Raw genomic sequence first — 15,830 nt, 5'->3', positions numbered from 1 at the left:
ATCTTTGGCTGAAGGGTGACTTCATTACTGAGCTAACAGGGTGTCCAGGGCCCTATTATTTAATTTCTGTTTGATTCTTTATGGATTTCAAGTCTCTGGTGAAATCCTCCATCTTTTCACATATGGCTTTGGAGGTTGCTCACTGCACAAGGGTTTCACAGCTAAGGAGGTACGACTCACGATAATTTTTCTGGAAGATGGCAGTAAAGTATCTTAAGCATCTTAAGTATATTAAGTAAGGGGGGATTTCTAATTCACATAAAGAAGCCATATGGTCTATGGTATATTATTCGTATGTGTATTCTATTAACCAGTATAACTCAGCTTACAGCACAGTGTGAAGCATATAGTAGATGCTCAATACATATGTTGTTTGAATGGAAATATAAAAGGAAGGCAAAATTAGGATAGAGTCAGTTGGAAAGGGTGAGGAGAGAGGGATAACAGAGGCTGCTGATAGATCTGTCAACTTGAAAAGATGCAACAAAGGAGGAATTAAAGGCGATTATAATATATATATGTATATTTGATCCTAGGAGCCTGGAGGAAAAATGGTCCGATTATTTAAAAAAAAAAAAGTCCAAGAAAAAAAACATGATGATGATTCAATTTGTATCTAATTTGGGGAGACGATGCCTTCCATTTTGTTTTTATTGCGTTTATCTCCATTTTACTGTGAATTTAAAAAACATACTTGTTTGCCCTGCATAATCTTCAAAAGGGGCACATCAATGCTTTGTGAGGCCCATTCTTCCTTTGTATTTTACAATACAATAACTTAGGGACCAAGCTAGAAGGGATTAAGAAAGGAGAGATAAAGATACTCACTTTCATCTTACATGACCACCCCCCACCCCCTCTGCTGCACTCCAGCCCAATATCTTTCAGGCTCCGGCTCTTAAAATCAGTGCTATTCTTTTTGCAAGTGAAAGCACTTCTAAAATCTAAGGCTACTATTAAAAAAGATTCCCTTTCTCCAGGCCACTGGCCAGGCAATTTTCTCTCTTCTAATCTCTGCTACTCAAGATGGCTTCACCCCAGTTCTTTGGGAAGTGGGACACCTACCTCTGCACACCCTGCAGCAGGAATCCGGAACAGAGACTGGTGATGCACAGGTTAATTTGGGGCAAGTCTTGAGACCACAATATACATTTCCCTCCTGCCAGGAAGAGACAGAATTAAGATTAGAAGAATCTGGGATACATGTAAAAGCTTACTCAGTACCTGGGATACAGTAATACAGTAGGGGGTGAAAATATGGCACATGCTTCCCCATTGCTCTCCCATAGGCAGTTCTAGGTACTTCCTAAATTCTATTACACATTAATTTTTTTTCTATTTATTATTTCTCCATGCCAGAGACTAGGCCACAAAGAGTTGGCAATAATCCCACCCCATTTGGACGTTCTGGCTTAAGATGGTACAAAATAGTGTGAGGGCTTCCATGGGGCCTTCAAACCACCAAATATATCCTTGCTCTCCCTTTCTCTGTTCACTGTATCCCTTGGTCCCCAAGGTGTCCCAGCTAGTATGTTGGAGATTTAAGAGAATGAGGATTTGTGTGACAGCTGCCACTGGTAATATTCACTAGAGTCTCCTTTCCAAACCAAAGAGACAAGCTCTCTGGAGCAATACAAGGCTATACAAGACTATCTGAATTCCAAAGCTCAGACCAGCACAAGGCAAAGGAGAGGATCAAATTTACTTGCTGGTTATGTCTGTATTTGCATAATCTCCATTCCCTAAAATTCTATGCTCCAAACCTTTTCCTTAAATTAGAACTTGTTCTTTGTCCTCAGAAGCACATTCTTCTGGGCCCAGAAGGGCTCCTGAAAGGTCATTAGGAAGGCACGGTTACAATCAAATTCCCCCAAACTACTGAGATACTATATTTTTACTAAAAAAACAGCAAGGGAAGAGATTCTATAACTTACCTTGGCAATACGGTGTTTAATGCCCTTTGTTGTTGTTGCTGTTGTTAGTTGCCGTCGAGTCTATTCTGACTCATGGCGGCCCCATGTGTGCAGAGTAGAATGCTCTATAGGGTTTTCAAGGCTGTGACCTTTTGGAAGCTGATTGCCAGGCCTTACTTCCAAGGCACCTCTGGGTGGGTCTGAACCGCCAACCTTTATGGTTAGTAGGCCAGCACTTAACCATTTTTGCCACCCAGAGACTCCTTAATGTCCCTTATGGACAGATAAGTTGTTTTCCACATCTATCTTCATTCTTTCATGCTCCAGTTAAAAACCCATTTTCCCTCATTTTCTAGTTTTATCTATTATATTCTCTGGGCCACACAATTAGATAAAGATATAATTGGTATACTTTATTCTGGAAATACATGCAGTTCTTTTGATAAGTAATGTCATAGGAATCATTATGGTCAAGCATTTACAGAGAGTTTTCTCATTGCAGGACATCATAAATGAACTGGTTAGTAGAAGACTTCAGGTATGGGAACCAGCAGGCTACCCCTTTTCTTGTGAATTGAATTAAGTGGCCCTAAATGGTGATTGTGGGCTTTTCCACCCATAGTATTCCCAAGGCTTCAAGTAATTGAGTCCTTCAGATGAAGGTTTTGGGGGTGTAACTATTGTGAAAAGAGGTGCAAATCAAACACCAGCTCACCTTTACCCATTCAAGCAGTCCTAAAGCTTTAAGACTGGGATATGTTCTGATCCCTTCACAGAATTGTTCAGGCTGGATGAAGATTAGGGAGTCTGGATTGGCAGGGAGATTACAATTTAGCTTCCAATCATGCTACAGTGTAGGCTCAAACTAAAGGCACAAGGACAGAGGAAGCTCTCTTATTTGGGTAGGGGCTACCAGAAACATTAAGATGCAGGGTCTTACCGAACAGCTGCACTGGGTACATTGATTGGGTTGTCGATTCTGAAAGAGCCCTTCAGCCATGAACAGCTCACCATGTTGGTAAGTGGTCCCGTTGTACTCACATGACTTGCTGGCCACTTTATTGTTTGCTGGAGGTAAGGAGTCTTCTGGGGCAGGGCGAAGAAAAACCACACCGCGTATTGGCATCATTGCAAAGAATTTCATAAATCCCAACAGCAGATGGGGCTGTACTACATACCAAAAAGTAAACCAAACCCACTGCCGTGAGTCAATTCCAACTCATAGCGACCCTATAGGACGGAGTAAAACTGTTCCCATTGGGTTTCCAAGGAGCACCTGGTGGATTCAAACTGCCAACCTTTTGGTTCGCAGCCGAGTTCTTAACCACTGCACCACCAGGGCTCCAACACAGAGGGAGTTAAAAGACAATCTGTGCCACAGTGGCTTATGATTTTAGATAATATTAAAGCAGGCAGGTGAGAATAGCACATGGCATAATCATCCATCCATTCTTTCATTTATTGTGTAGTTATTAAGCACCTACTATGTGCTAAATTTTTTTTTTATGTGCAAGGCACTGTTGTAAGCCAGTAAGAGAGAGAGAGAGAGCAGTGAACAAGGACAAGGCCTTGATGGAGCTAAAGGTCCTAGATGAGTAAGATACTAACTTGCCTGAAAGGAGGGAGTTCACTGTACCTCTGTTTATTCTTTCCCCCTGTTCTTTCAGAAGCGGAACCATCTATCACAACCACGCTAGTAACTTTAGCCCCTTCCATGTTTCCCATCACTTGGTGTGTGCTTGTGTGCTTGTTCCAGCCTCTGTACCCTTTGCTTATTTTTTTCTCCCTCCCTAAGATTGTCTCCTCACCCTCCACTGCTCTTTTACACCTATTGAAATACCATCTGATTTTGAAAGATCAGTTCAAGTTCCATTTCCTCCAGGAAGCATTCCCTGATAGCTCTGGCCAACAGTCTGGACCTTTCATGGCATCTGAGGTATGCAGCTCACAGTTTGGCACTTGGATATTCTTCTCATAACTCATGTTTCTGAATTACAGTAACCTACTCGACGGCACTGGGTTACTGGGTTAGCAAACAATTTACAAAGAGCTTTAACATACCTTATCACAGTGAAGTCTCATAACAACCCTGTGAATCAAGTAAGGACAGATTCTTATCCTCATTTTTCAATCGAGGGAAAGAAGTCTCTGAGGTTGAGTGACTTATCTGAGCTCACAAAGCTAGTCAGTGGTCAAAGAGAATTGAAACATTGTCTACTGGCCCTAAATCCCATCTTCTTTCTATCAAACTATGTTGCTCCTTAAGGACTTGGGCCTCTGTTTTTATATGACTCTTTTCCACTGAGTCTAGCACAGGGCTGCCATGTTGTAAAAAGTCAATACACTTGTTGAGTTGACTCTAACTGAATGGTCTCTAGAAGTCTTTTCACTGGACTTCTTTAAAGCACTTGCTGCACGTGTGCGCACATACTCATACACGCACATCCAGAACAAAAATGAACAAGCTGTAGGATAGTGGATAAAGAGAAATTAGGAGAGTTGTGTGATTCAAAATATGGCTTGGAAGATGCATCAGCCCTTGTTTCCCATCAATCAAAACCAGAATGAAAGTGAGTCAATTTTACGGTAGATAAACTACACCTCAATAAAACTGTTTTTAAAAAATCAAAATGAAATTATTCTCAGGATGTAGGTGAACATGACAAAGGCCAACATAATAATAATACCCATTGTCATGGATTGCATTGTGTCTTCCAAAAATATGTGCATCAATTTGGCTAGGCCATGATTCCCAGTATTGTGTACTTCTCCACCATTTTGTCATCTGATGTGATTTTCCTATGTGTTATAAATTCTATCTCTATGATGTTCATGAGATGTGATTAGTGGCAGTCATTAATGAGGCAGAACTCAATCTACAAGACTGGATTGTGTTTTGAGCCAATCTCTTTTGCGATACAGAAGAGAGAAGCAAGCAGAGAGACATGTAGACCTCATACCACCAAGAAACAAGTGCCAGGAGAACTGTGCATTCTTTGGGACTTGGGTTCCTTCACGGAGAAGCTACTAGACCAGGAGAGGATTGATGACAAGGACCTTCTTCCAGAGCCGACAGAGAGAGAAAGCCTTCCCCTGGAGCTGGGGACCTGAATTTGGGCTTCTAGCCTACTAGACTGTTCGAGAATAAACTTCTGTTTGTTAAAGCCACCCACTTGTGGTATTTCTGTTATAGCAGCACTAGATAACCAAGACACCCATACCTGTAATAATAATGATATAAAAAGATAACATTTATTGAGCCCTTACTATATGTCAGGCACAATAATAAGTGCTTTTACATAGCTTATCTCACTGGATCTTACTAACAAATTCTGATGTAGACATAATGATCATGCCCATTTTGCAGATAAATAAACTAAGGCTTAAGAAATTCATTGATTTGCTCAAGACCACACAACTTGTAAGTGGCAATGCCAGCATCTAAACTAATGTCTGATTCTAGAATCACCTAGCCACTATTAGGTAAAGCCCCGATCACTTCAAACCTGTAAAAGGAAAGGACCATTTCATTTAAAATCAAAACCAATGGAACGTGAAGACTGTCTTGTCCCTCTAGAAAACTGACATCAAACTTTCTTTTTCATCAGTGATCTGATAACTAGCTAAATGCTACACTTTGCTATATAAGTTGATTTAGCTTCAATTTGTGATTAACTCACTCCATAGGCATTAATGACTTATTAATGACCTTTTACAGGATACAAAGGAAGCTTCTTATTTTTTCCCTTTAAAAGAAGTATTAGCTCCTAGAAAGAGTTTACCTCATGCTAATTGACCCTTTGGTCTTGATTCTGAGTCTCTACACCTGCCTCTGAGTACACACAAACAGCTGCAGTTGGTAGACATAAGTGAAACCCATCAGAGAAATAAATGACAGGAGCAGAACCATTTACCCCCTGGGCTCTAATTGTATTAAATCTCAGATTTTGTGGTGAAGGAAAACTAGGATGAGCTACAAAATAATATTTGCCATGGCTCTTACAGGAGCTGGCAGATTTTTGGAATACCAAAAAGAAAAAAAAATTGGAATTATTTTGCCTCAAAGGAATGTGGATTGATTTTTGAACTGGACCTTCCACCAAGGAATCAACAGTAAGGCAAATGCAAGATGAGATTTTCCAGTGGAAGCGTGACCTTTAGAGCCTTCCTTGAAATAGTCTTCTGGGTAACCTGGCACTGGAGTCTATTAATCTACTCAGCGGGAGATGGGGAGAAAGCAAAAAAAAGAAAAAACAGAATAAAAAAAAAAGAAACCAAATATTATTGTGGTTAATACTAGTTTTATACAATAATATTTTAAAACATCTTCTCATTAATTCTTATTTCATTCATCTAACATCCCTAATGGTATAGGGGAAAGAATTATGAAAATAAGGCTACTGATACCCCCAAAAGATTTGACTGTCATACAACTATTTAATAGAAGAACCAACTCTGAAATACAGTTCTCCTGCCTCCAAGTTTGTGCTCCTTTTACGGAGTGAGTATTAAAACTGGTGGACAGGATCACAAAGTCATAATTTCACCTTGCATACCAACTCCCCATAACTTTGGACAAGCCACTTTACCTATGTGGGTCTCAATTTTTCTACCTAAGCATGGGATATGGGACTCAAATCTCCCCTTGCATCTTTAGAGGACTAATAAAGTATGCTTCCCAACCACAGAAGCAAGGAAAGCCACCTCTTAACTCTACCCTCTCCATTCCCAGATTTTCCAAGGTGGCTGGGCTTCTAACCAACAATCCTTGGAACACATTCAGTGTTCCTGGCTGAAAACTGGCAAAAAAAATCAGTCCAAAACAAAGCTGGTTCCAGGGCTCCTCAGGGGAATGCTACAACAGAAATGATCAAGCTGTATGGCTTCTAGCCTCCCCCAACTCCCCCAATTCCAGTCAAATTCCCAAACAGCACTAGGACAAGGAGTGGAGGAAGGACATTGTGCGGTGCGGTAAGAAGGTAAGCACTAAAGCCAAGCACTCTGACTACAGGTGTTTTGGGACAAGAAATTGTTTCTTCTCCCCAGATGAGAAAGGTGGTCTTATATGTAAGCAGGACTATGATTTCTAGGGTGCTCAGAAAATATCCCCTTATCCTAAATCTCTCTTACCACCTATTCCTTCACTGATGCCTAAAATGCCACCATTAGCAGTACATTTCTTTAGGTTGCCTTCTTGCAATCAGATTTTACAATTCCAAAATTTCTGTGAGAGGCTACACTTTGTCACTAACTGACATCTTAGAACAACTTTGCAATAGTTGTTTTTTTTTTCCTCAGAGCTACTGGCAAATTTTAACAAGGGGTCAATAAGTCTGTGGTCCTACCCTACGTCCTTTGGTACACTGTTGTCTCCCCTCCTGGCATACCCTTCTTTCTACACTCTGGAACCCAAAGTCCTCATGCTGGTTCCTCGCTTTCCCAATTGCCCCATCCTCAAATTTCTATTTTCTTAGTGGGGAAGTTCTTGGCTAGTCAGGAAGGCAGCTGGTATGTTAGTAAAAAAATCAGCTTCCAGTGTCTATGAGATAAATGCAAACCCTTCAAGAGCACCCAAGGTTTGGTTGCTAATTCTTCAACTCCAAGCCTTCCCTTCTTTTGCCATTGCTACTGTTACTCTAAGGGGCCCTGGTGGTGCAGTGGTTAACTGTTCGGCTGCTAATCAAAAGGTAGGCAGTTCAAACCCACTAGCTGCTCTGCAGGAGAAAGAAGTGGCAGTCTGCTTCCATACGGATTACAGCCTTGGGAACCCTATAGGACAGTTCTCTGTCCCATACAGTCGCTATGAGTCCAAATCAACTCAACAGCAATGAAACTGGTTTGGGTTTGGACTGTTACTCTGGTTTCTACTTTACTTTTGTTGGCTGGGCCTGAGGCTACGGTTTCTAGTCTGGTTCTCTGTAACTCCACTGTAGTTCCAGCATATCTGCAGGCCATTTTGGGGGTGGTGGTGCAAGGGGTGGAGATGAAGGTAAAAGACTTGGAAGAAGAAGTTATGCTCCCTTTAATTACACATGAGACACACACATACATCCAACAAAACAGAACTGTATAGTCCTAAAAATACCCCAAAAAACCAAAATCCACTGCTGTTGAGTTGATTCTGACTCACAGCGACCCTATAGGACAGAGGGAAAATGCCCCCATAGAGTTTCTAAGGAGCGCCTGGTGGATTCAAGGCATCCCTGCGTGGTGCAAATGGTTAATGCTCTTGGCTGTTAGCCAAAAGGTTGGAAGTTCGATTCCACCCAGAGGCACCTTAAAAGAAAGGCTGGGTGATCTATTTCATTCAATGACTTTCAATCATTGAAAACCTATGGAGTACAATTCTACTCTGATACACACGGGTTCACCATGAGTCACACATGACACACATGAGTCAGAGTCAACTCCAGAGTAACTTGTGGAATAGTCCAAAAGGTTTGTCTCCAGGTCTCAGAAACACAAGGAAGTAGAGAATGGCAAAGAGGCTAGAAAAGGAGCCCCTGGGATAGGGCACTCTTTGTACACAGTGTTTCTCTGTTCTTTATATCATAGTTACGCAAGAGAAGAGAATTGAGCCTGGCCTTCGGGGTCTGCAGACATTAGGTTCATATCTCACCACTGTAATGTCTTAGATCTGTGACCTTAAGAAAGTTACTTAATTTCTTCACACCTCAGTTACCTCATCTTCAAAATGAGTATGCTGTCTGCCTTATATGGCTGTGAGGTTTAGGGATAATTTATTTTTAAAAGCCCAAAGGTATTGAATATATAATAAAGCTTAAAATAAATGGTAGATAGTGTTGGTCTAGAAAAAAGAAGGCACAGAGAAGAAAGCTACAAATTTGAAGAACATGAAGGGATCCCCTTGTTTCCATGGATGACAGGATAATTAATTAAAACTTGTTTGCACTGTACTTCTGAGAATGGTAGGTGCTCTAGGGATAAAGGAAGTTGAAACATTGTTTCCTTCTTCATTCAACAAACACCTATGGAGATCCTTAACTATCTGCCTGGCACTATGCTAGGTTAGTGCTACAAAGATAAATAAGGCAGGACCCTGACCTCAAGAGGAGTTTTGTTCTTATTGGGTGGGGAGGTAAAAAAAAGTCTTTAAATGATAATATATTAAAAGAATACATAAAGGAAATGATAATGTATTTAAATACATGTAAAGGTTAATAATGGGAGAAAGAACAAATAATAATAAATTGCCAACTTTGTCAAGAGGAAAAGAGTATCAACGCCATCAATAAGGATTCAGATTAGGCACTAGGAAATATTCCTGGCTGAAAGGGTTATAGAAACTAAAACCACAGGTCAATCAGCAGTGTAGGGCGGCCATTCTCAAATGGTATTCTTTGCTGCTTTGGGAGTCTTCAGAGGTGTCTGATGGGCATCAGGAAGGAAATCTCTCCCTTATTTCCACTTCAACAGAACAACTTCAATTTTACTGGTTTGTATGTTTGGGTTTTTTATGATTTCATTTGAAGAAAGGGTTTTGCTGCTAAAAAAACATTGTAATATCACTGGCTTAGAACCTCTTCAGAAATTTGCCATTTTTAGATTAAAATCCTATTTGCCTCTAATATATATACACACACACACAAGTGTGTGTGTCTATGCCTAAAATTAATAAAAAAAAGACTAATAACCTAACAGAAAAAAGGCAAAGACTATGGACAGTTAACAGAAATGAAAGTACAAATGACTCTTAAAAATAAACCTCATTCATAAGAGAAATGTAAATTAAAACTGCAACTGAGGTACCATTTTTTTCTTATCAGGTTTGTAAAAATCCCGAAGTTTGATTAATATACTCTCTCGGCGAAGCTGTGAGGAATTGGTACAAATACTATGGACGACAATTTAGCAATATCTATCAATTTAAAATATATGTATTTTTTAAATTTATATTTTTTTATCAATTTAAAAAACACATATATTTTTGACCCTATAATCCTCCATTTAAGAATTCACTCTGGGGAGGCGGAGCCAACAGGACACTACAGACGGAAGCAGCATGCCGTCTCTCTGCAGCAAATACTGTAAACACTAAGTAAAACAGATACAAATGTCAATCCTGGAACCCTGAGTACCAAATGAAAGAATAAAGAACTCAATCAAGCACCGACTGGAATAAGAAACTGGTAGAGAACAGAGAACAAGGAGAGCTATGGAGTGGAGGTCCCATACCAGCTAACATGGCCAAATTCACCATCTTGGGCTACAGCCACCAAAGAACTCAGACAGGAAGTACGAGAAAGCAACTTCACAGAGCTGCCAACAGGAGACAGAGCACCCAGTAACCAGGGATACACGCTTCCCCACCCCACACTCTCCTTCCCTGTATGAGACCTCCACCACTTGCCAACGGGCCACAGTGGCTCAGCTGGAGAGATACCAGCTGCCCACCAGATTTGCCATCTTGGACCTCAGCCACCAAGGGCTGCAGACAGGGACTACAGGAAGGCAACTAGCTCACTGCTGGTGGTTTGTATTTTTGTTTCTTTATTTTTTTTTTTTTGCTTTTTTTTGTTATTGTTGCTTTTATGTCTCTCCCTTCCTTCCTTTCCTCTCTCCTGCCCAGCAAGGCCCATGTGCCATCCCCTCCCCTTCTTGACAGGCTATGGTTTCTTTTGGTTTGTTTGCTTTGTTCTCTCTTTTTTTTTCTTTTCTTCTTTTTTTGCTGTTTCTCTCTTTTTCTCTCCTTTCCTTCCTTTTCTTTCTCCCACCCAGCCAGCCCTGTGCACTGCCCTCACCCCTTCTGGAGAGGCTGTGCTGCCCAGCTTAGTTGGAGAGTCACTGTGCGCAGCCACCACAGTTTGCACCACCATCACCAAATAGCTCCTTCAGCATCATTTTATTTATTGTTTGTTTTTCTTCTTTTTTTTATTTTGTTATTGTTTCTTCTCTCTCTCCTTTCCTTTCTTCCATACACCCAGCCCCATGCGCCACCCCCAACTTCTTGGTGGGCTGTGCTGTACCACTTGACTGGAGAACCTCTGGCTCACAGCCTCCCCAGGTCTGCGCCGTCCCCACAGGCCCCCTCCCTCAGTGTCATATTATTAGTTTTCCTTTATCTTTCCCTTCTCCTTTTCCTTTTCCCTCCTACCTAGGCCCTGTGCTGCCTTTGCCCCTTCCTGATGGGTCATGCCATGCCACTCAGCGAGACATCAGCTCACCACCACCCAATTCTGCCCCACCACCATATTTTTGTTGTTGTTTTTATTATTTTTTTTGTTTGTCTGATTGTTGGTTTATTCTTTCTCTTTCCTTTAACCCACCCACCTAGCTCCATGTGCCACCTATGCTGCTTCTTGACAGGCTGAGTCACAGTGTTCACCTAGAAAAACACCAGCACACAACCTCACTGTCCCCACTCACCGAATTCTACTGCACCACCATTTTATTTACTATTTTTCTTTTTATTTTATATTTTTTACTTCATTTTTTTGTCTTCTAATTTTTACTTTTTTGCCTGTTTCTCTCTCTTCTTACTCTTCTTTAATCCACCCACTTAGCTCTGCACATCACATCCTCTTTCTTCCCTCTGGCCTATTTGCACTGTGTGCCAAGTGCCATGCCCCCAAGTAGTACTGACATGGTCCCTTGGACTCCACCCTGCACTACCTTCCAGCCCCACCATTTTCCCCAGTTCGTGCTGCAAACTGCCATCCCTGCCCCTCCACCCCTGCTGGAACTGCTCTGCTGTGCCATAGCTGAGTGACCAGCACTGCCCACCTCGACAAGGTGGTGAGAAATATCGGGCCCACAGGCAAGCAAGCAACAAAACATGCTCAGCCTGTCTGCCCAGACACAACCAAACAAAACAAAAAAGCAGGATGAAACAATCAAATCTACAATCATTAAACGAAGAAAAATAATTCCTGAATGTTCTGGAGACAGCAGACAATAGCCAAACATCTAAAAAAAAAAAAAAAAAAGGAGAGTCTGGCTCCAGAAAGTGACCAAAATAAAACACCAGATGACATTTTGCCAGAAGAAAAGGCACCAGAACTACCTGATAGGAAATTCAGAACTTCAGTATCCAGAGTTCTCCAACAGATGAAGGAAAATGCAGACAAAAATTAGAAAAAAATAGACAAAATCATGGAAAAGACAGACAAAACAATGGAAGAAATCATGAAAATTATTAATAGAGGAACAAAATGTTGAAATAAATAAGCAACTCTAAATCATACAAAAAAAGCAATTAGAAATCCAAAAGATAAACAAGATTTCAGAAATGGACAGTGCAATAGGTTTTAAGAGCAAATTTGAAATTATGGAAGACAGGATCAGTGAAATGGAAGATAAATCACTGGATACCACTTTGAGGAAAAATCAGAGAAAAGAATGAAGAAAAATGAAGAAACCCTGAGAATGATGTGGGATACAATCAAAGCAAAAATTTGTGAGTGCCTGGAGTTCCAGAAGAGGTGAAGAAAATGAAAAACACAGAGATCATTGAAGATTTGCTGACAGAAAACTTCCCTCATATTTAATGAAGACAAAAAGCCAACTATTCAAGAAGCACAACAAACCCCATATAGGATAGACCCCAAAAGAAAATCATCAAGACATATCATAATCACACACACAAAAACCAAAGACAAAGAAAGAATCCTGAGAGCAGCTCGAGAAAAATAAAAAGTCACATACAGAGGGGAAACAATGAGACTGTACTCTGATTATTCATCAGAAATGATGCAGACAAGAAAGCAATGGGAAGACATATATAAAACCTTGAAAGAAAAAAACTGCCAAACAAGAATAACATAGCCTGGAAAACTCTCGCTCAAATATGATGGCAAAATTAGGACATTTCCAGATAAACAGAAATTAAGAGAATACATAAAACCAAACTTACAAATATTATTAAAGGGGGTCCTTCAGTTAGAAAACCAGCAACATCAGGCAATAACCTGACTCTAGCACATAAGACAGCATCAGCCAGATACCAACCTAGATAATGAACTCTCAAGGATTAAAAAAAAAAAAATTTTACAACAGGGAACCAGAGATGTCAATCTGTAAATGACAACATCAGAACAATAAAAGAAGGAATAAATGGTGTAGGTATAGAACCTTCAAATGGAGAGTAAGTTAAGGCATTATCAAGTAATAAAAGACTGGTTTAACTTAGGAAGATAAGGGTAAATTTCAAGGTAACCACAAAGAAAGTTAATAAACATACCCACTAAAATAAAGAAGAAAAATATAAAGCCTTGGTAAACACAAAATCTACAAAAATGAAAGAAGTGAAAAACAAAATACACAAACAGAAAGAATTCAGCACAGAAGAGTAAGAGGAACAAAGAAAACAGCAGGACCACAAAAAAGTACTACAAAATGACAGCAATAAACTCAAACCTATCAATAATCATGCTGAACGTAAATGGCTTAAATGCACCCATAAAGAGACAGAGTGTGACTGAGTGGATAAAAATAAACAGGACACATCAATATATTGTCTACAAGAGACACACCTTAGAAACAAAGACATAAATTTATTAAAAATCAAAGGATGGAAAAACATATATCAAGCAAACAGTTACCAAAAAGAGCAGGAGTGGCAATAATAATCTCAGATAAAGTAGCCTTTAGAACAAAATTCACCAAAAAAGACAAAGAAGGGCATTATATATTGATCAAAGGGACAATCCACCATGAAGACATAACCATAATAAATATCTATGCACTCAATGACAGGGCTCCAAAATACGTAAAACAAGCTCTAACAGCACTGAAAACAGAAATTGACAGTTCCACAATAATAGTAGGAGACTTCAACACACAACTCTCCATAAAGGACAGAACACATAGAAAGAAATTCAACAATGATACAGAAGATCTAAAGGCCACAATCAACCAACTTGACCTCATAGACATATATAGAGCACTCCACCCAACAGCAGCAAAGTACACACATTCTTTTCCAACGTGCATGGAATGTTCTCCAGAATAGATCACATCTTAGGCCACAAAGCAACCCTCAACAAAATCCAAAACCCTGATAATACAAAGTATCTTCTCTGATCACGATGCCATCAAAGTAAAAATTAATCACAGAAGGAGTAAGGGGAAAAAATCAAATACATGGAAACTGAATAACACCCTGCTTAAAAACCACTGGGTAACAGAAGAAATCAAAGATGGAATCAAAAACTCCCTAGAATCAAACAAGAAGGAAAACACATCATACCAAAACCTTTGACACACAGCAAAGGCAGTGCTCAGAGGTCAATTTATAGCAATAGATGCATACATCAAAAAAGAAGCAAGGGATAAAACCAAAAGTTTAGCTACACAACTCAAACAAATAGAAAAAGAACTGCAAAAGAAGCTCAGTTACCAGGAGAAAGGAAACAATAAAGATAGCGGCAGAAATAAATGAAACAGAGAATAGATAAACAATAGAAAGAATCAACAAAACCAAAAGTCAGTTCTTTGAGAGGATCAACCAAATCGACAAACCACTGGCCAAACTGACAAAAGTAAAATAGGAGAGGACACAAATAACTCAAATAAGAAATGAAATTAGGGACATTACAACCGACTCAACTGAAATAAAAAGGATCATGACAGAGTACTATGAAAATCTATAACAAATTTCAAAACCTAGAGGAAATGGGCAAATTTCTAGAAACACACTACCTATCCAAGTTAACACAAACTGAAGGTGAAAATCTGAACAGACCTATAAAAAGCGAAGAAACTGAAAATATAATTAAGAAAAAAAAAGCTCCCAACAAAAAAAAGCCCTAGCCCAGATGGCTTCACTGGAGAATTCTACCAAGCACTCAGAGAAGAGCTTATACCAGTACTACTCGAACTATTTCAGAACACAGGAAAGGAAGGGATACTTCCAAATTCCTTCTATGAAGTCAGCATAACCCTGATACCAAAACCAGGCAAAGATGCCACAAGAAAAGAAAATTACATACCAATATCTCTCATGAGTACAGATACAAAAATTCTCAAAAAATTCCAGCCAATAGAATTCATCATCAGATCAAAAAAATAATGCACTGTGACCAATTAGAAAATCAATGTAATCCACCACATAAATAAAAGAATCACATGATCATCTCAATCGACGCAGAAAAGCCATCTGACAAAGCCCAACACCCATTTCTGATAAGAGCTCTCAATAAAATAGGTATAGAAGGGAAATTCCTCAACATAATAAAGGGCGTCTGTAAAAAACCAACAGCCAACATCGTTCTTAATGGAGAGAGGCTGAAAACATTCCCCTTGAGAACAGGAACAAGACAAGGATGCCCTTTATCACAACTCCTATTTAACACTGTGCTGGAAGTTCTAGCTAGAGGAATAAGGCAAGTAAAAGAAAGAAAGAGCATCCAAATTGGTAAAACTGTCTGTATTTGTGGATGATAGTTACATACATAGAAAACTCAAAAGACTCCATGAGAAAACTACTGGAACTAATAGAAAGATTCAGCAGAGTAACAGGATACAAGATAAACATACAAAAATCAGTTGGATTCCTATACACCAATAAAGAGAATGATGAAAAGGAAATCAGGGAAAAAATACCATCGCCCCTAAAAAATAAAATACTGAGGAATAGATCTAACCAGGGATGTAAAAGACCTATACAAAGAAAACTACAAAACACTACTACAAGAAACCAAAAGATACCTACATAAATGAAAAAAACATACCATGCTCAATGATAGGATAGACTTAATATTTTGAAAACATCAATTCTACCCAAAGCAATCTACAAATATGATGCAATCCCTATCCAAATATCAACAGCATTCTTTAAAGAGATGGAAAAATTAATCATTAAATTTGTATGGAAAGAGAAGAGGTCTCAAATAAAGTGAAGCACTACCGAAGAAGGATAAAGTAGGAGAACTCGCACTACCTGACCTCAGAACCTAC

The 15,830-nt window shown here is 39.6% G+C and overlaps 1 protein-coding gene across 6 annotated transcripts in view; it reads right to left on the bottom strand.

The window, feature by feature from the left end:
• CHRDL1 (chordin like 1) overlaps positions 1 to 15,830 on the bottom strand; it is a 152,478-nt gene that overhangs the window by 47,394 nt on the left and 89,254 nt on the right. For 3 of the 6 annotated variants that reach the window (XM_049872071.1, XM_049872074.1, XM_049872076.1), the window contains exons 5-6: positions 2,854 to 2,999; positions 1,066 to 1,159 (exon numbers count right to left, since the gene is read on the bottom strand). In XM_049872071.1, the coding sequence (XP_049728028.1) occupies positions 1,066 to 1,159; positions 2,854 to 2,999 (240 nt within the window). The remainder of the gene's footprint in view (positions 1 to 1,065; positions 1,160 to 2,853; positions 3,000 to 15,830) is intronic. The other 3 variants (XM_049872073.1, XM_049872075.1, XM_049872077.1) reach the window with 1 other exon arrangement.

The sequence above is a fragment of the Elephas maximus genome, chromosome X (assembly GCF_024166365.1).
Source record: "Elephas maximus indicus isolate mEleMax1 chromosome X, mEleMax1 primary haplotype, whole genome shotgun sequence".
Classification (NCBI taxonomy): domain Eukaryota; kingdom Metazoa; phylum Chordata; class Mammalia; order Proboscidea; family Elephantidae; genus Elephas; species Elephas maximus.
This window is presented reverse-complemented; position numbering and strand designations above follow the sequence as displayed.